At 36.6% G+C, this 20,757-nt stretch overlaps 2 protein-coding genes across 3 annotated transcripts in view; one reads left to right on the forward strand and one right to left on the reverse strand.

The window, feature by feature from the left end:
- The window catches only part of LOC131439132 (eukaryotic translation initiation factor 5B), a 338,283-nt gene that overhangs the window by 190,146 nt on the left and 127,380 nt on the right, over positions 1–20,757 (forward strand). The window lies entirely within an intron of this gene.
- On the reverse strand, positions 16,691–17,961 carry LOC131439133 (uncharacterized). The gene is made up of 2 exons (XM_058609795.1): positions 17,931–17,961; positions 16,691–17,859 (listed from the first exon to the last, which is right to left on the reverse strand). Exons 1-2 carry the CDS (start codon positions 17,948–17,950, stop codon positions 16,734–16,736), a joined length of 1,146 nt encoding a protein of 381 aa, XP_058465778.1. The 5' UTR covers positions 17,951–17,961; the 3' UTR covers positions 16,691–16,733.

Genomic DNA, 20,757 nt, shown 5'->3' on the forward strand with positions numbered 1-20,757 from the left:
CATGAGTCTGGACATCACACGAATGAAATCCCTACTCACATCCAGTCCCCTGAACCATGCCTTTGTCGATATTTTCGGAATAATTGAGTGCATCCACCGACCCAGATCATCTCTATCCCAAGATGCTTGCCAGCTGGCAAGTGTTCTTTGGCCATGTGTTCGTATATTCATACATTTATACGTTACGTGAATGGAGGTTTGGGTGTATAAACAGATATTTTCCGATCTCGTCGAGCTGAGTCGAATGGTATATAACACTAAGGGTCTAACAGTCTTGAAATGAATTGGTCTATACATCCTTACAAAACACATTAACAAGTATAACATACTGAAATTGAGTAAAAAGTTTCATTCAGATCGAAAAATGTGAAGTTTTACGATTTGCTACCCATTTCTGGGAATACGTATATGCATTATTTGCTTTTGGAAACCTCGTATCTAAAATTTAAGTTACACTAAGTTAAACTGAAGATAAAGCTGAGCAATTCCAGGAATGAGTAGACGAAAAAGTGACAAAATCAGAATCGACCTTCTCCGATTTGGATGAACTTTGCACATGGTTTCAGTATGGCAAACCATAAGTTTTGAACCGATTGAGAGGTCAATCCGACTCACGACTGATTTTTGAATAGGGCGTATGTATTTTTGCATTTCACCAACATTGCCATTTTGAAATCGTTGTAACTCGGAAATCGTTAATTGTACAAAAATGGCGTTCAGGAAGAAGTTTTAGGGAATCGATTGGGCACTCTAAAAAAAAATATACACTGAAAAAATTTTTGGTTTTTTCCTTAATAATTACAAAATAATCCGAAAAAGTTAAATAAAAAAAATAGCATGATTTAAATTTTTTTGATCATTTTTATTTTAAAGCTGTTATTAAAACCTACAGATTGATGGCTATCCAATCCGTGCCTTTTGAAAAATGAAGAAGTTATAGCTAAAATAGTTTACGGGTCCCGTTGTAATTTGGAAACCGTTCATCGTACAAAAATGGCGTCCAGGAAGAAGTTGTAGGGAATCGATAGGGCACTCTACAAAATATACACTGAAAAAAATTTTGGTTTTTCAAAATGAACCAAAAAAATTAAATAAAAAAAATCAGGGTTTCGATTTTTTTTGATAATTTTTATTTTAAAGCTGTTATTAAAACCTACAGATTGATGGCTATCCCATCCGTGCCTTTTGAAAAATGAAGAAGTTACAGATAAAACAATTTACAGATATATTCAAAATTTCAAGTTCTCGTTGAAAGATAATCATTTAAACAGTAGAATAATATTCTACAGGTTGAAGGCAATAAATTTGTTCATGATATCCTTTCTTCTAAAAGTAGCTGTTCTTGAGATACTTGGATATTTAATTATAACACCATTTTTTATATTTCCATGAATTGTTTATTTACTTGCTATATCTACAATTATTACATTTACATGAATAATTCTTAGTTATATTTAAGGTGGGTACGGTGGTTAGTACTACGAAAATTCCAAAGGTAGGTATCTATCCACCTGAAATTTCGTGCGAAAAACAACGGTAATATTGGTATTATTTATAACAATAAGAATATTTTAATAAAATAAAACATAATAAAATATAATAATAAATAAAATAATAATAAAAAAAAAACAAAAATTCCTAAATTTCCCTGTTTCTCAAACTATTGTCATGGTGTCCTCTAACAGATACGACAGTTCCCTAAACAAACTACCTTGAACAAAAAGTTCCCGGGACTGTGAGCATCGCCTACCGCTTCTCTTATAATCATTCACAGACTTACGGCCACTTTTAAAACGTTCGTGCCACTGATAAACGACTGTTTTCTTTAGAGTAACAGTATGCCGAAACACTTTTCTAACATTTGCAATGTTGTCGCACCATTGAAACCGATTTTAACGCAAAATTTAATGCAAACTGCACAAAGTTCACGGGCTCTATAAGATATCTGCCATTTAATGAGTGCGTTCGCATTTAAGAAAATCGATAATTCGATACTACCGCAGTGCTACCGTTCGATATATCGTTAAAAAAGTCCAGGAACTAACTAGGAAAACAACAATTCTTATGGGAAAAGTTTCTTTTTATTCATCAACATGATCACCTTCAAATGAAATACAATCATTCTAGCATTTTTCTACTTACAGAATGATTTGTCCTTGACCTTAAAATAGGCTTCAGTTGCGGTGATCACACTCTCATTCGAGCCAAATGTTTATTACTGGAGTATCTTTTTGAGATCAACAAAGGACAAGTATTCGCTGGGGGCTAGGTTATTAAGAATATGGTGAGTGAGGAACCAGATCGGAGTCTTGGTTAAAAATGATTTTTCTTCTTCGTATAAAGCAGTTATTTTTCGATTTCGCACATCAAACGTATCAATAACTCAATTTAATAATCACTTTTGATGGTAATTTCCTCTTCAAGATAGTCGATGTTAATTATATTTCGAGCATCTAAAAACTTACACCATGATTGCTCCAGCTACCTGTTGGGTTTTCAGACTGCTTTCCTCGTCTGTATGCGAATATGACTCCAAAGAAAAACGGTGGATCCATGTTTCGTCCACTGGCTCATACCAACGCCAGAAATCCTTTTTATAGCGACTAAGCAGAGCCGAACAACTATCTGGATCATTAATGCGTTGTTACTTTTCTTCGATTATGAGCGAACATTTTCGCGTAAGATCGTAGTGTCCTCAATCATGGAGTACTGGATGAACGAGTTCAGCACCATTCATCATCAATCCCAACAAACTTAACGGTCAAAACAAATATTGGCAGTGATTTTGAAAGTAGTTGGGTAACCCTACGTCAACAGTTCGAACAACCCACGGTAGTTTTATGTCGCATTTAACTCTTAAATGCGCAGTTTTGTTTTCAAACAAAATACCGAAAATGTTTCAAACTTCGAATTTATACGTTTCATGCAAAGTTATATCGGAATTAAGGAATACATCAAAATAGTGGGTCGTTCCCCCCGATACGAAAAGTTATCCAACTGGACCTAATATGGTTCACCGGCTCTGTAATGACAGGACGAATTTTTACATTTTGCTTGTAAATTTGAATGCATTTGTCTAGACCTAAATTTACATGATTTTTCGTGCTATGTATGCCAAATTTTACGGAACTATTTTTGATCAGTATGCCACACAGGTAACTAAACCTGTTCTGGGCAAATTTGAGCTCAAATATAAAATGAAAGATCGTCAAAGCCTTTCATTTAATCCAACCGAGGTACCGAGATACGAGGAAATACAAGATGATAAGTTTGGCTACATGTGAACTGATACAGTCGATCGAAAACCGCATACTTCCCAAGATCGAAATTCAGATCCGGTAGGCACAACCACCGCAACCGTTACGCCTTTCTCGAAGCACAAGTGATGCGTAGTATCCTTTGCTTCCAAAGCAAGAAAATGAAGAAAAAAAAAAACGATGAATGAGTCGATAGAATTTTATGAATGAAAAATACAAAAAAGTGCCTCGTAGAAAAAAATGTACCGGGCCCTTCCTGCTTACGAGTACCGCCAGTAGAAGCGAACCCATGTATACGAATCAATTTGCCTTCTAACGTTTCACATTGTAGCTAACATAAAATGCGAAATGCTCTTGGCGAGGCGGCGCAAGCTCAGTGCGCGGTACGTCTTCAGTCTTTCCGCTTGCTGAAGCACTTCTTCCGATCGCCTCCGGGGCGGGCGACTTTCGGTTCGTGTGTGTAATAAAGAGCGTCATTTCCACATGCGGACGTGCTGCAGCTGTGTGTGCCGATAGCAGCCGCCGCCGCCGCCACACGAGGGGCAACTTCCTCTTTTTTCATTCATGCGCATATTTTTTTTTTCATTCATTTATTCAGTCATTCATTCATTTACGACTATTTCGTACGTCCATCCGGCCGTTGTTTCCTTCCTGTGGTGCGTGGTTCAGTCAGCTAGTCAGCATGTTTGCGGCACCGTACGAATGTTGGTTTGGTGGGGCGTGTGTTTGCGTCTGTGTGTTGGTAGTTTTAATTCGCCACTAAGATGATCTCGTCCAAGACTGCGATAAATTGGTGTAGCAAGCCGTACGTGACTAGTGTGTGGCATGCCGATATGTTTCTTTTTCTAGAAGGTCTTTTGGTTGCGATGTTTATTTTTTTCGGTTAATTTTTAGTTCCGGTTTTAATTACCATGCCATCGTCAGTTCTGGACGGAGATTGTATGCTGTTTTCAGCGTGATCGATGAACCACGGTTTAGCTCAGACGTGTGAAAAGAAACACTTTGGTGCGAAGCATGATTTAAAGCCAAAGGGATGAACTGGCTCGATTTCAAGAAGCTTAGAAGTAGAAATAGTGACGCACAAGAAAACAAAAATTTATTAGTTCAATTCTCAGAATTACTTTAGAACCATATTTTACGTGAATCTATCTAACGTTTTTGGTTCTGTTGTTATTTCAAGAAAGATTTTGAATAAATTAATAGTAGGTCACAAACAAATTTTGTTTACATTTTTTTTATTTAAAAGATATTTTATTCAGGCCTATTTGCATACAAGCTTTACGTGGCCGATTTAGCTGAGTTTTTAGATGAATTTTTTTTGTATTGGATCTCATTGTCACCCTTTTTCTATGGGGAGAGAAGCTTCCATTTTCCTCCTGCGAGGATTGAGGAGCAGTTTGTTCGCGGTTCGTCTCGTCATTCATTGCCGCATCGGTGGTATTGTTGTTGATTTCGTTGCTAGTTGCTGTAGATGCGCCTTGTTGTATATTGTTTGCAGTTGCTGGTTGGTTAGATGGTAAGCTGTTAATTGCAGCTGGTGTACTTTGTTCTATAGGGGATACGTTGGATGGTTTCGTTGAAGGGGAAGGTCTGGGGTTGGTGTGAAGGAAGCACCGTCGTCCTTTGGTGTAGTTGTCTCCTTGTCCAGTTTATCACATGGCTTACCGTAGTGAACAGCTTTTTGGCAATATTGACATGTGGCCATCTGATTGTCATAGGTAACAAGTGATTTGCACGGGATTCTTGTATCCTGACCGAATGTCACGAAGGAAGGTATAGGCCTCCTCAAGCGCATGCGTAACAAACGTACGCCATTTAGAATACCGGTGAAAAAATTCTTCCACCTTTCTTTTTCCATAGAAAGAATCTCTCCGTATTGGGACATAGTTTTGTGAATATAAGGATCGATGACGCTTGAGGGAAGATCATGCACACGCACTTCTATAGCGCTATCTTCCATATATACTGGAATGTTGTACTTGATATTTTCATGCTCCACATAGTTCACATTATTATTGTCTTTAGCGAATTGAATTGCATCCAACTCTTTATAGAACTGGATATAAACAACATTATTATATCTTATTGCATTGAAGTAAATGCACACGTTTAATGTCAAGATGCATTTGCTCCTTAAGCAAACCTTCAAGTTCTCGTATCGAAGGTCGAATTTTGCACTGTCTGAAGTCAACAACAATTGTATTCTTTCGTGTCGGCGGTAGCTTTTGTTCGTTTGGTTCACTCATTTTCGAGGTCGTTCTATTGTTCACTACACAATACTGTACTTGGTTTCTTTCGTCCCGAACGTAAGCGGTTTTGTTTCATCGACTGACTTGGATGAGATGAGAAAGCGAACTCCTTGTTTACTTTTCCTTTCGTCTTTTATTTGACTTAGAAGTATTGGTTAAAACAAACAAAACACTATAAACCACCATTCCTGATGTATTAGTACAACGTACGTACAATTAAAACCATCAATACTCGACGTAACTACTGTTACTAACATGTATCTTCACTGAACTGAAATATCGCACTGATGCATTAGTAGTAGTTGCATGGAAACATTAGGTAAAAACTACACGGAGAACCCTTCGATCATAAAATTGCGATATCGCAGTTTTTGATTTTTGCGATAGTTGATTTAACTAATTTCTTTTTGATTCAACCAATATGGTTTCTGATTTGCATATATTCAAATAGTTGAAAAATATGTTGTCTTGAATGCTGTCAAATGCCGGAGACAGTTGAAAGCAAAACAATAATCGCAATGCAAAATCAACAACTTTTTTAGTTGAAATCTGTTCGCGTCGCTTCTAAATGTCAATGAAAACAACATCGATGGTTAAAGCGTTTGGTGAAATTGTGTTCATTCGATTTGAGAAATTTATGATAACAAGTGTTTATCTAACAGCGGTGTTGTGATAAAGTTAGTTTAAGATGAAAAAGATTTGGTGACAAATTAAAAAATGTTAATGAATGATCATCTCGTAATCTTTCAGGTATGCGCAAACATTTTATGTTTCAAATTCGATCATTGATTTACTTCCAGCAGACTGTTTTACTTCCAGCTGTTTGATACCGATGATGATGTTCATGCATTAGCAATAAACGCTTTTTGTTATGAATTTAATTTATAAAAGTAATAGGAGCGAAGGGTTTCAAACACACAGAACGCGCTGCGATTGAATGGCGCGTTTGAATTGCCGTCGCAAAATTCCAATTCCCAGCGGTTGATGCACCCAAGCTCATATAAATTGACTAAAATTATCAGTGCATAACTTCAGTTCAACCGTTTGAAGGCAATATCATCTTTCAATACTTATTTTACAATACTTTACAATACAATTTACAATACTTCATCATCTTTCAATACTTATTTTAGGCAAATTTAATAATTTCACTAATTTACTCGCCCCTCCGGGCACTTTTGCTGATTAAAAACGTTTTTCTACATCAATCATTTCCGATCGAATCAGAAGTATTTTCTTAGAATTTAGATCTTTACTGATCTCGACTTGACATGATCATGATCATACAAAAATCAAAATCACTTAGAGATCAGATCAGTTCTGATTTCGTAATGATAATTTATTCCTTGATTAAGATCACTTGAAATCAGCAGTGATCGGTGGTTTTCCCAGCCCTAATGATATGACATGTCAATATAAAATACTGTTTATAAAGGGTGATTTTTTAAGAGCTTGAGAACTTTTTTAAACAATAAAACGCATAAAATTTGCAAAATCTCATCGGTTCTTTATTTTAAACGTTAGATTGGTACATGACATTTACTTTTTGAAGATAATTTCATTTAAATGTTGACCGCGGCTGAGTCTTAGGTGGTCCATTCGGAAAATCCGCTTTTTTATCGACAAATTTTGTTCAGCGATGAGGCTCATTTCTGGTTGAATGGGTACGTAAATAAGCAAAATTGCCGCATTTGGAGTGAAGAGCAACCAGAAGCCGTTCAAGAACTGCCCATGCATCCCGAAAAATGCACTGTTTGGTGTGGTTTGTACGCTGGTGGAATCATTGGACCGTATTTTTTCAAAGATGCTGTTGGACGCAACGTTACAGTGAATGGCGATCGCTATCGTTCGATGCTAACAAACTTTTTGTTGCCAAAAATGGAAGAACTGAACTTGGTTGACATGTGGTTTCAACAAGATGGCGCTACATGCCACACAGCTCGCGATTCTATGGCCATTTTGAGGGAAAACTTCGGAGAACAATTCATCTCAAGAAATGGACCGGTAAGTTGGCCACCAAGATCATGCGATTTGACGCCTTTAGACTATTTTTTGTGGGGCTACGTCAAGTCTAAAGTCTACAGAAATAAGCCAGTAACTATTCCAGCTTTGGAAGACAACATTTCCGAAGAAATTCGGGCTATTCCGGCCGAAATTCTCGAAAAAGTTGCCCAAAATTGGACTTTCCGAATGGACCACCTAAGACGCAGCCGCGGTCAACATTTAAATGAAATTATCTTCAAAAAGTAAATGTCATGTACCAATCTAACGTTTAAAATAAAGAACCGATGAGATTTTGCAAATTTTATGCGTTTTATTGTTTAAAAAAGTTCTCAAGCTCTTAAAAAATCACCCTTTATTTTAACAACGATATTTATTTCATGAACCTCAGCATACCGAACTTATTTCAAATAGATCATGACGTGTATTAGTAAGTATAGTTTGATTATTTTCGCAAATCAATAACATTGTTCGAGTTGATTCAACTATTTGCAATGTCTAAAACAAATAAAACCGATTTATTTTTCAACTAACAGAATTTTGTTTCAATAACAACACCAGTTATTTCAACTAAAATATCTGTTGAAATTGAAAGGTATGTGTCCTCACTAATTGGCAGTATTTTTTTTTTCAAACAGTTAAATTAGTTGTTTCAACCATCGTTTCTGCTAATCGAAAAACAAAAATGACAGTTTAGTTAAAACAACAATCGATTAGTTGTACCAAATTTTAACCAATCGAATTCAGAAAATCAACTAATATTCTGGTTGAAATGGGATCGCGGATGGTTCCGTGTAGAGGTGCTCAATTCGTCCGCGAACGGTTCAATAGAACGAGTTCTTTTAGAAGAAAGAAGTTCTTTTATATGAAACGATAGTTCTGTTTATTTAAAAAAACGAAAGTGAATGATTTTGCAATTCTGTGATAACTCCAAGAAGCAAAAATATTACGCTATGCCTGGTCAATTGTTGCTATCGATCACAACATCTACACCAGAACCGAATATTTATGGTTCGAAGGTCAGGTTGTGCATCTGATGGTGATGTGTACTATGAGCTGCTACAACCAGGTGATGCTACAGGGTGATTTTTTAAGAGCTTGAGAACTTTTTTAAACAATAAAACGCATAAAATTTGCAAAATCTCATCGGTTCTTTATTTTAAACGTTAGATTGGTACATGACATTTACTTTTTGAAGATAATTTCATTTAAATGTTGACCGCGGCTGCGTCTTAGGTGGTCCATTCAGAAAATCCGCTTTTTTATCGACAAATTTTGTTCAGCGATGAGGCTCATTTCTGGTTGAATGGCTACGTAAATAAGCAAAATTGCCGCATTTGGAGTGAAGAGCAACCAGAAGCCGTTCAAGAACTGCCCATGCATCCCGAAAAATGCACTGTTTGGTGTGGTTTGTACGCTGGTGGAATCATTGGACCGTATTTTTTCAAAGATGCTGTTGGACGCAACGTTACAGTGAATGGCGATCGCTATCGTTCGATGCTAACAAACTTTTTGTTGCCAAAAATGGAAGAACTGAACTTGGTTGACATGTGGTTTCAACAAGATGGCGCTACATGCCACACAGCTCGCGATTCTATGGCCATTTTGAGGGAAAACTTCGGAGAACAATTCATCTCAAGAAATGGACCGGTAAGTTGGCCACCAAGATCATGCGATTTGACGCCTTTAGACTATTTTTTGTGGGGCTACGTCAAGTCTAAAGTCTACAGAAATAAGCCAGTAACTATTCCAGCTTTGGAAGACAACATTTCCGAAGAAATTCGGGCTATTCCGGCCGAAATGCTCGAAAAAGTTGCCCAAAATTGGACTTTCCGAATGGACCACCTAAGACGCAGCCGCGGTCAACATTTAAATGAAATTATCTTCAAAAAGTAAATGTCATGTACCAATCTAACGTTTAAAATAAAGAACCGATGAGATTTTGCAAATTTTATGCGTTTTATTGTTTAAAAAAGTTCTCAAGCTCTTAAAAAATCACCCTATATAACGGGCGATCGGTATAGGATCCAATTGATGCGTTTGATTCGTGCATTACGAGAAGAATGACCGGAATACAAGCAAGGACATGATGAAGTTATTCTCCTGTATGACAGCGCTCGGCCTCGCAAAAGTCGTGAAAAAATATTTCGAAATGCTCAAGTGGGACGTTTTGCCGCACCCGCCGTATTCTGCTGACATTGCTCATTCTGATTACTGGTTGTTCCGATGGTTGCTGAACTATCTGGAAGGTCATCGGTTTACTTCCTTCGCAGAAATCGAAAATTGGCTTCAAACTTGGATCACCTTAAAAGACAAGACATTTTTTCGACATGTAATTCGAAAATCGCCTGAGAGGTGGGAAAATGTAATTACTGGCGATGGACGATACTTTGAATTATATTTAAAAAAAAATTTGCGATATTCACCTAACCAGAGACCATATTTGTAGGAACAGAAAATGAAAATTATAGAATGATAGTAATCAATTAATCATAATCATAATCACTTAAAGTTTAGACAAATTTTGCGAGGCCCAGTACGCCGATTGTCATGTACCGATCGATTCAGCTCGACGAACTGAGCAAATATCCGTTTGTGTGTACGTGTGTGTCTGTATGTGTGTTGTCAATCTCAGAGAGGACTGGACCATTTTTGATCAAATTAGTCGCAAATGAAATATTTTCTCGGCAGCCTGAACGCTATTGAATGATTTGGTTTTAGCCTTGTTAAGACGTGAAACAGTCTCAAGCTAATTTTTAATTTGATCAGTATCTAAGGTGGAAAACAGATTGAAAAAATGGCATGCGGGTGCAGCTATGTAATGAAAACCGCGAAAATGTTACCGCAGAGACGGGGCTCTAACCCGTAACTGGCTCTCAACCGGGGAAATTGTTTTTTTGCCAATTAAACAACCCTGCATATGAAAACACATGAAAAGGCAGCCTAATTGACTAGAAGAAATTAAGAATGCTTCACTTTACTTGGGCGCCACAGCATTCAATTATAGTCCTATATCTATGGAAACCAATTCAACAGAAAACACACACCGCATCACAAGTCTATCTTCACTTTCTGCTTTACCATCAGACGAGATTTTGTTTTTGTCTCTTTTGCTTTTTTTGTAAACAAAATTTGTTTTGAGGTTTCACGCGATAATCACGATAATAGCTGTTCAACAAACCATAGATCGTTAAAATTCGTCCATTATCGATATTTTCATGTAAACGTCTTTTCCCCGTATTCCAGTAGTAGAATTTTTTATGCTTGGGAGCAAAGTGAAAAACGATTTTCAATACTGTTGTATGCAATTGTTTCTAAGTACCAAATAAACTGTGTACAGCATCCTTTTTCATGACAATTCACCGTTTTGATTTTAGCACGGTTTGTTTTTGGCAACATACTCGTTCGAATATGACATATGTATTTGAAGGATGACAGTATTTTCAAATTTAAAACAATTTTATATTTAAATTGATTTAGACTACTTGCAACAACATTTGCTGGAAGAACATAATTTCTACACCCATATACCATTCGAGTTAGTTCGTCGAAAACAGCAAATGTGTGCGTGTGACAAATAATTTCACTCAATTTTCTCGGAGATGGCTTAACCGATTTCTACAAACTTAGATTCATATGAAAAATCCTATTATCCCATACAAAGTTCCGGAATTTCATTTGGTTTCGACTTCTGGTTTCGGATGTACGGATTGATATGTGTAACGAAATTAAATTAAAATAATGTCACTCATTTTTCTCGGAAATGGCTAAACCAATTCCCTCCATCTAAGATTCAACTTATCTCAATTTTTTTGTCGTGAATACGACTAACTTTACTATGGGGCGCCTTTTCAAAATTTACCCTCTGAGAGAGTGATAAGTTTTTGATCGTGAATATCTCCTGTTGTATCTAATGGGTCAGCAAATTTCTTGCGACATGTCATCGGAAACATGATCACAATTACATGGTAAAATTTTCAGTTGTGTGACATATTCTCAAATAGTTCAAAATTAAACTTTTCTGAAATGTTTGGTATAAACGAGTATCAAAAAGGATAATTCATAAGGCGCTTTTGCCTTTCTCGTATTTTGAAAGCTCATAGCTCAGTGATCTGTAGAAGGATTTATATAATCTAACTACCAATAGAATCGAAAATTTTCAACTTGAACGTGTATTGCAACAACATTGAAGTTTTTCAGTAGTACACTATTGGAAAACCTGTTTGATTTAACCATTTAACCCATGACGTGGTTCATTTTTGCTACCATTTGCTGAGCAACTGTTCCCGAAATAAGACACATAAGAGCAACATCGAGAACCTGTCGTCTCACTGTTTCCCGTTCTGCGAACAAGAAAAGGAATTTTGGCAAAGGGGCTGTCCGTACACCGCTGCCAGTAGCAGGTATAAAATGAAATGTGATGTGAGAAATAGCGTCATGCCAGTTTTTTCGTATTCACAACATCCAGTTATGTCATTACCCACCCGCCTTTTTTTAATTACACTAAGGTCTCTTTTTACACGGGGATTACGTACCGTGTAAAAAAATCCGTTTAAAAGAAAACCGTGTTAGTTGCGGAAACCGTGCAAAAAAACCGTGGAAAATTTTACGCAATAATTCCAAAAACCGTAGATTTGATTATTTGTTTGTTTTATTTTGGATAAAATGTAACTTTTGATAATTTGAAGGGAAAAAAATGTTTATTTTTTAACTCCCAAATTTATACAAGGTGCACATAACTGTGAAAATGTAACTGTTGTTTCACAATAAAAACGGAAATCTAAAAAACAGCCAGAGGTTACGAGAAGTCATACTTGATAAAACACATTGGATAATATATTAAAATTAGAATACTTAGAAAACGCGTTGTACGACAAGCAAATTAATCTAAATAGCTCATGTCTTCTGTATAATGCATTCAGCTTTCAAAAAAACGTTAATACTTTCAAATTAGATCGTTCGACTAAAGTGCTAGAAATACCACCAATAAACACTTTCACTACAAATCAAGCTTGAGAATCAGTTCTTTTCAATTCCGAAGGTGCGATGTGTAGTAAACACTAACGATCTTAACAGTCATTTTCAACTAAGCTGAGTGGGAAGACATGGGTATTGGATGAAGATCTATGCACGCAGAGACAGAATTAAAGGGGCAGAATACATAGAGATGAATATAAATCAAATTAGAAAAGGTATTACTATGTGTAACGCTCGTATATTTTTTTTACGAAAAACAGTACATTTGGCGTAAAAATCAAAAATACAGTACATTTTACAGAACGCTTTTTTTAAAATAGTGAATAAAAAACAAAAGCAAATAAATTTGATCAGCATCTTACGAGGAAAACAGATTGAAAAAATGACATGCGAATACAACTATGTTGTGAAAACTGCGAAAAAGCCACCGCAGAGATGGGACTCGAACCCGTAGCAAGCCAAATACGGGTGAATCGTTTTGCCTATTAAACTATCCTACATGTGAGACACACATACAAACAGCCTAACTGATCATAGGAGCCGAGCACATTCAGCTGTGCTCGGACCCTACGGCGTTCATTTGTAGTCATTTCTCAATAAAAATCCCTCCGCAAGGTGTTTCAGCCCTCAATTAGTCCGTTTTTTTGTATGTTTCACATGCAGGATAGCTTAATTGGCAAAACGATTTAGGAGGATAGGAACTATTTTCGGGTTCGAGTACCGTCTCTGCGGTAGCTTTTTCGCGGTTTTCATCACACAGTTGTATTCGCATATAAGTAAAACTTACTCAATACGGCTCTACGTCTTAACAAGACTAAACAAATCGTTCAAAGCAAGTTCATAAACTCAATTATTTTTTATTTCCTTTTTAGGGCATTTTAAAATTCGTCAAAAACTGAAAAATGTGCGAAAGTAATAATAACGTTTTTTGAGAAGCGGACGTGTTTGATAATGATTTTAATTTAAAGTATATTTTCTTTTTGGTTGAGACATTTTTCTTTTTTTTAATCATCAAAGTTTCGCTTGATTGTTGTGACGCGCTCTGAACAAGAATTATTAATGAAAAAATTTGTGTGTGTTGTTGTTGTGTTCTCATTCACATTCGCTACGTGTTGTTACTGTTCTTGTACTGCCACATATCGAAATTCGATGCGTTGAAGATTTAAAATTCTGTATTAAATTTTAATGTGAAAAATACAGTACACTTCAGTGTAAAAATACAGTACAAATTGAAATACAGTAGATTTGAGGGTTAAAAACAGTACACAGTATTTGAGTCGAAAATACAGTACAATACTGTAAAATACAGTAGGGATACGAGCGTTAACTATGTGTCATGCTGAAGCAACTCATTTCATCGGCGTAAATCATAATACTACTATAGCTATATCATTCAAATGGGTATTAAATACTGTACTGCTCGATATGATGAAGAGTTGAAGTGAATTTGACCAGTTCTTCAACTCTCCGAAATTCTCGATGATATCAATGACGATGCTGACATCATACACCACAACTGAGCGGAAGAGACGTTGTCGTGTAATTTCAACAGGGGTTCAAAATCTGAAGACTGATTATTCATTTTATGGAACGACAGTCAATACTCCCGTGAATCGTTGAATGAATGATTTTAGTTCACTTTCAAACTTTAAATTAACTCTCATAATCGTTTTTTTACAAACAACCTGTTCCCTTTTTTTAAATTTTTCTCAAAAAAACAAATGCCAGTTCTTTTTAAACTCTCATCAGAAACCGTGTTAATTGCGAAAACCGTGTAAATAAAAATCGTGTTAATTCCGGAATCCGTGTAAAAAAAGCCGTGTATAGAAAAACCGTGCGAAAAAAAAACCGTGTAAAAAGAGACCTTAGTGTATATCCGACTTCCGGTTCAGGATATACACGGTGATTGGTGTAAAAATGTCAATTTCACAAAAATTAATCGGGTTTATCGGGTTTGCAGATTTTGATAGTCGACGACCAAATAAACTTATTTCAGTTTTACCGGTATTCGGTTTTCGATCCCGGAAGGAACCCAAAAATATTATAATTTTTTTAACGCACTACGATTTCTCTAAGATGGCTCCACTGATTTTTAAGAATTTCGAAACTAACGGAATGGTTAACAATCCATTAGGCGAATTTAACTCTTAATTGCATTGAGTCCCAAATTTCAAAAAAAATCCACAAAGCGTTGTAATGTATATTTTTCACCGATTGCATGATGTTCCATATTTTGGACGCATTATCTACTCACAACAAAATTTCATATAATTCCCTTCATATCGAGAGAAGTTAGCGGCATCTACCTGACACAAAACAAGAATTTACACAATTGTACACAGCTGATTTCTACTGTTTTCAAAAACATTCAGGAGCTCTCTATACTTATGAAATAACATGAACATTTTTTTTGGTTGTTTAGTAACTTACCATACTAATAGTTTTAAAAAAAACTCCGCGAGTTTCAGATAATTTAATGCACAATGTCCCATATACGAGACAGCCTTTTTTTTCACCAGTAGAGAAGGTGACAAGCGAATATAAATACGCTATCCTACTCAGTGCTTGAACGGAAAATAGGAATAGAGCGAGAAGACAAGTGTTTGATGAACAGAATAGATTCTTGGATGTATGGTACGTTATGTTTCCACTCAGTCATTCCAAAAACTGAATTTAACTGATGAATTTTGAAATTACTGGATGATGAGTTTGTAGAATTCAAACCGTCATAGAACAAGACAATATCAAAAATCGTAAAAGTTGGGCACAAAACTATTTCAATTTATTTGTCATACTAATTCATGGTTTTCAGGTTTCATACATTTTCTACCTTCGATTCGTCTTGCAGTTCCGAAATTACAAGGTAATGTGTGATTGAACGTCGGAGAATATTCACAGATTTGTGAATTTTATCATCTCATTAAGTAGGTTTGTTGTCATGTAACAATGATAAATTAACACACGAAATTATTTTAAATTCATTGTGTTAAAAATGACCAAGTACTTTGAAAGTTGGTACTTCATAAACGTCACATGGATTTGACAATGGCAATGGACACACTGCTTAAGGGGGGGTTAGGGTCTAAACGATGGAAAAATCATCATTTTTGTTAATTTTTTCCAGAATTACCGTTCAACAAAGTAAATTCCAATGTTTTGCATGATAAAAAGCATCATTCGAACAACATTTTGTAATTTTTCCGTTGAGAAATAAGTTGGAGACGTCAGTTTAGACGTTACACTTCTTGTGTAATAAAAAAGTGTCTTGCAAATAGCATTAACTTCACGTCTGCTAAGCGGATTATGTTGATCCGGGGGTTTGCGTCAGCAGTTCAACATAATCTGCTGACTCACTGATGAGTCGAAGACGAAACGTAAACTTAAGTTAAAATGGTTATGTGCATCTAGCATAAATTTGAGGGTAAAAACAAGCTTTTTCCCCTTCAAATTACCACAATCTAATTTTCTAAGAGATTGTCAGTTGGGTTTTTTGATATTCGTCACAGTTTCTGAGAAAATCAGATTTGAAGCGTGAAAATAACTCTAAAACACTAAAGCACACTGGTCTCAGCACTTAAGCTCTAAGATGGCGAAGGCTATCCGTTTTCATTTAATTGGTTCTTGAATGATCCATTATAATAAGTCGATATCAATATTTATTCACTTCGTTACAAAAATTGAGTTAAACGGTTCAACAATACTGTGAAAACCAAACATTAAAATATAACAGTTTTATACAAGAATGTTTAAGATTGGGATTTCTTTTAATTTACCAAAGCATTGATGAAAAACGAATAAATAGCATAAATCGTATTAGTATCGTTCTTAAGCCGGAAGGAAGTAAACAAATCCTATTTCCCAAAACAACTCTCGGAATAGAAAAAAAACACCGGAACACATGAACAGAAATTCACGAACAGATCGGAAGTGAAAAGAGAACCACCAAACATAACACAAAACACAGGTACCAACACTGACTGACACACTTTTGTTTACACACGCTCGTAGCAAAGGGGGATCGTTTGTGATCAACAAACAACTACCCCTGGGACGAGCAAACCGACGAAGAAAAAGAAAAACAAACTGAAAGGATAACTTTGTAGTTTTGATATGGCACGACCTTCGAAAAGCGGAAATCCTAACTCCGCCATCCAGACGCTGTCGTTTGTGTTTTAATAAGCTCGATCGGAAGAAAACATAAATGAATAATAATTTTACGGTTTTACGGCTTTATTATTCCATTCGGAGATTATGTGCAAGAGTAGCACGCTAGGCTAGAGATGTTTATGTTACGTGACGTTCGTAGATTGTATAACTGGAACAGATGAGCGGTTTTCTGATTCAATTTACGCAAGGAAGTGTCCATCGTTTCTAAATCATAGCTTAGGTACGAAAATCTTTCTTTTGCAATCGCTAGTCGCCTGCTGATGTCGTGTTGCTTGACTTGATCGGAATAAAAATCTTTCATGTGATTAAAATTGTACTGTTCTTTATGTATCGCTTCCGGTGTAGTCAGCGCGATCGCTTCTAGTTGATCTTCGTGACAGGCGACTTGCTCCGAAGACATCGATCGTCGTTTGATCACTCCTGTCAGAATCATTCTGTCGTCAAACCGCCGACGCCTTTCACAATTCCAGGGATTGTTACTCACATCAATAGATTCTAGTGCGCGGAAGGTTCGGTCGAAATCGAAAAGGTTGATGCTCATCAATTGATTATACGAAATGTTGAATTCTTTGACTTCACTCAAAGTTAATCCGTTTAGGTCAAACTGTTCGATTCTGTTGCTTCCTAGAATGAGACGTTTCAGCACTGGTAGTTGTAGATCAGTCGAGCTATCAATTTTCTTGATTAGGTTACTCGTTAAATCTAACGTCAACAAACGGTGCAAGTTCTTGAACGTGTTCCAATCAACCGAACTTATTAAATTTTTCCTCGCCGTCAAAATTACCAACGATTCGATGTCACTCACGAACGAAATGTCCCGCAAATTGTTATTGTTCATATGCAACGACCAAACGTTCAATCGCTGTGCGGAATCGAAACTCACTTCGGAGATCATATTGTAACTAAGTTGAACATACTCCAAGGATTCCCTGATGAATGCCCGCTCAGTGCCACAAAACTGTACCGAAAGTCGCTTAGTTTTCGGGCTCATTCGTTCTGCGACCTCCCGACTGAAGTCCGGTATGAAGCCGGATTCGATTTCCAGATCAACCGGAGGAAAGTAGATCCGGTACAGCAGCGTTTCATTTTTAATGACTACATTCTCCAGGACGCACTGTTTGTGCAGTGTGTATGAACCCCAGCCAAGTCGCTTGCAGGGGTACAACCATGCGGCGGTACGGGTTAGTTGAACAGCTGTCAAGAAGTAACTGGAAAGAGAGATAGAATATGTTGAATTTCGTCTAAAATGATCGTGAATTTAATGAATGCCTGAGCGTACAATAAACAACCAAAGTTCATCACAGAAACGAAGTTAGCTGATTACTGTGAGATCCCAAATAGATGCACTACTGCCAAGAAACTAGCGTTATCAGTTCGCTGTTATGTTTTCTACCATGTTTACAATTGTAATAGAAGCTTGAATAGACTCGTTTGTTAGAGTCGAATTGAAAGCTACTAATGGTTTATATAATTCTAAAGTTTTTTCTTCGAGCTACGAAACAATTTTGCCAACGTTTTACTGTATTTTATCAACTAAATTATTTATAAACGATAAATATTCGAAGCAGTTTGGTTTTCGGTGAATGTGAAGTTTACTTAAAAATTTTTGGTCTTACAAGTCGATTATAATCATACAGCTCCCTTATTAACGTTGACTTTGACGACTTTGTAAGGAACAGTTTCCGGTTAAATATTCATGATAATATTTTTTTACATTGAAATACAGTCGAGTTCTAAATGAAAAACAATCCATCCAATGCCTCAGAGGTTTGCAATAATTCAAAGTAGAAGTAAGCACGCCTCTAGTGCTGAGAATCGAAAATCGTATTTTGGCCAAAGACATGGACTGCATTTTGATCGATGAAGAAACACACGTCAAACTCGGTATTATTCAGCATTCCATCTGGACGAGGAGATTTGTTTTTCTTCATTAATACGCTTATTCAATAAGGCACTATACATAAGTTTTTCTTCGCCGTGGCATCCACAGTACATAGTAATTTAAACCTTTCGAATGTCATATTAGTATGTCGGAATTCATTAGTTAATCTAAACACTGTTTTTATTAGGCGATTTTCTATTATAAATTCCATTAAACAAAAAAAAACTTATTTTGTATATGATTTTATAAGTATTTCAGGTTTCTTTGTGTCAGTTCATCACTTTCATTCAATATAAGAAGCTGACTATTGGTTGAACTCATGGAAGAGGAAGGAGTCTAACATAAAATAAAAATTAAATTGAAACTCCAATTGTCTTTATGAAATGATAAAGAATTTTCATGTAAGAATGGTCACGACAAGCAAGAATGTCTCGAACTGGCACATTGGATAGTCTACCTTGAGTCACAAGTAATTTATTAGTTGAGATCTGACATCACGACACTCCAGGCATGTTCAAACGACATGATCAACATAGCGGGAACCTTCGCCACAAGCACAATGCGATTAGTCTCGGAAAGTCCAATTCGAAGGAGATGTGCGTCTAACGTGTAGTGATTGGACATGAGTCTGGACATCACACGAATGAAGTCCCTACTCACATCCAGTCCTCTGAACTATGCCTTTGTCGATATTTTAGGAATAATTGAGTGCATCCACCGACCCAGATCATCTTTATCCCAAGAAGCTTGCCAGCTGGCAAGTGTTCTTTGGCGAGACGCGCTATAGAATTCGTTGAAAGCAATAGGTCTCTCATAAATTTCACCCTCAATAGCACCACGTTTGGCTAAAATATCGGCTCTTTCATTGCCTAGAATGGGCCAATGAGTCGGAATCCACACTATAGTGATTTGATAATTATTATTCAATATGTCGTTCAGGCACTGTTTTATTTTGCCCAAGAAAAAAGGTTCATTCTTGCCAGCCATGTTTGAGCGAATGGATTCAAATGCACTTGGACTATCTGAGAAAAGGAAATAATATATAAACAGATGCAGGTTCTTGAAGCCTAACTGAAGCCGAAACATTATTGTTGAATAAACCACACCCAGTAGCCTCTTCAATTCATGATCCGTCCGTGTAGAACATTTTCTCAGAGTCAATATGCCTGAACTTACTTGAAAATATTTTTAGAATTTCCATCGAGTGTAGGTGTTCCGGGATTCCACGTACTTCGCACAACATGAATGTGTCGAAAAATAACGTTGAGTCAGGGACTTTTAGGAGGCTGTCACGGATAGGAATATATCTTGAAGGGTTGATTTCCTGTGACAATTGAGTAAAATATACTGTCATGAAAGTTGTTTGAGACTGAAGCTCGACTAGTCTTTCGAAGTATTAATAACCAGGGGATTCGGTACCTCTCATCTTATTAGCAGTCGTGATGAAAGCTCCCAAAAGCGATCTTTCAATGGAAGAACTCCCACCAGAATTTCAAGACTCATTGTATGCGTCGAATGCTTGCAGCCTAAGGCAATTCGCAGACATCGATACTGAATTCACTCAAGTTTGATAATATCAGAGTTTGCAGCGGAATGAAAATAAACGCATCCGTATTCCATCACTGAAAGTATCGTTGTCTGATATAATTTTATTCAATCTTCCGGATGAGCACCCCACCAAGATCCTATTATTGTTCGAAGAAAATTTACTTTTTGTTGGCATTTTATTATCAGATACCTAATGTGTCGTCCCCACGTGCATTTTTAAGCAAACTACACCCCGAGGTATTTGAAAGTCAAGACTTGCGCGATGATTCTTCCCATAGCATGGAGCTGAAGCTACGCGGGATTATGCTTTCTTGAAAAGACGACCAGCTCTGTTTTCTCCGCAGAGAAATCGATACCCAGATGAACAGCCTAAACGAACAAGTTATCTAAGGTTTCTTGCAAATGTTTTTGCAGGTTAACGGCTTTGGGTCCAGTAACTATCTAATTAGTTTTAGTTAGTTTAGAATCTGTTGATGCAAAAAATGAGAAGGTTTTATGCATGTTGGACACTGTTCAAATAAACAAATAAACAAATAACTGAAACCACGGCATCATCGGCCGATTGTCGTAGTGTACATGGGGTTAGTAAACAGCTGTCAATGTCATTCATGTTAAAAGTATAGAGTAGCGGACTGAGGCGTGAGCCTTGCGGGAGACCCATGTAGTTTATTCTGAA

The sequence above is a fragment of the Malaya genurostris genome, chromosome 3 (assembly GCF_030247185.1).
Source record: "Malaya genurostris strain Urasoe2022 chromosome 3, Malgen_1.1, whole genome shotgun sequence".
NCBI classification, from domain to species: Eukaryota; Metazoa; Arthropoda; class Insecta; order Diptera; family Culicidae; genus Malaya; species Malaya genurostris.

Coding starts and splice junctions, on each gene's coding strand:
- LOC131439133 (XM_058609795.1), bottom strand. CDS start 17,950: ATGAACTTTGGTTGTTTATT. Junction 17,860..17,930: donor ATGAACTTTGGTTGTTTATT/GTACGCTCAGGC, acceptor CTCTCTTTCCAG/TTACTTCTTGACAGCTGTTC.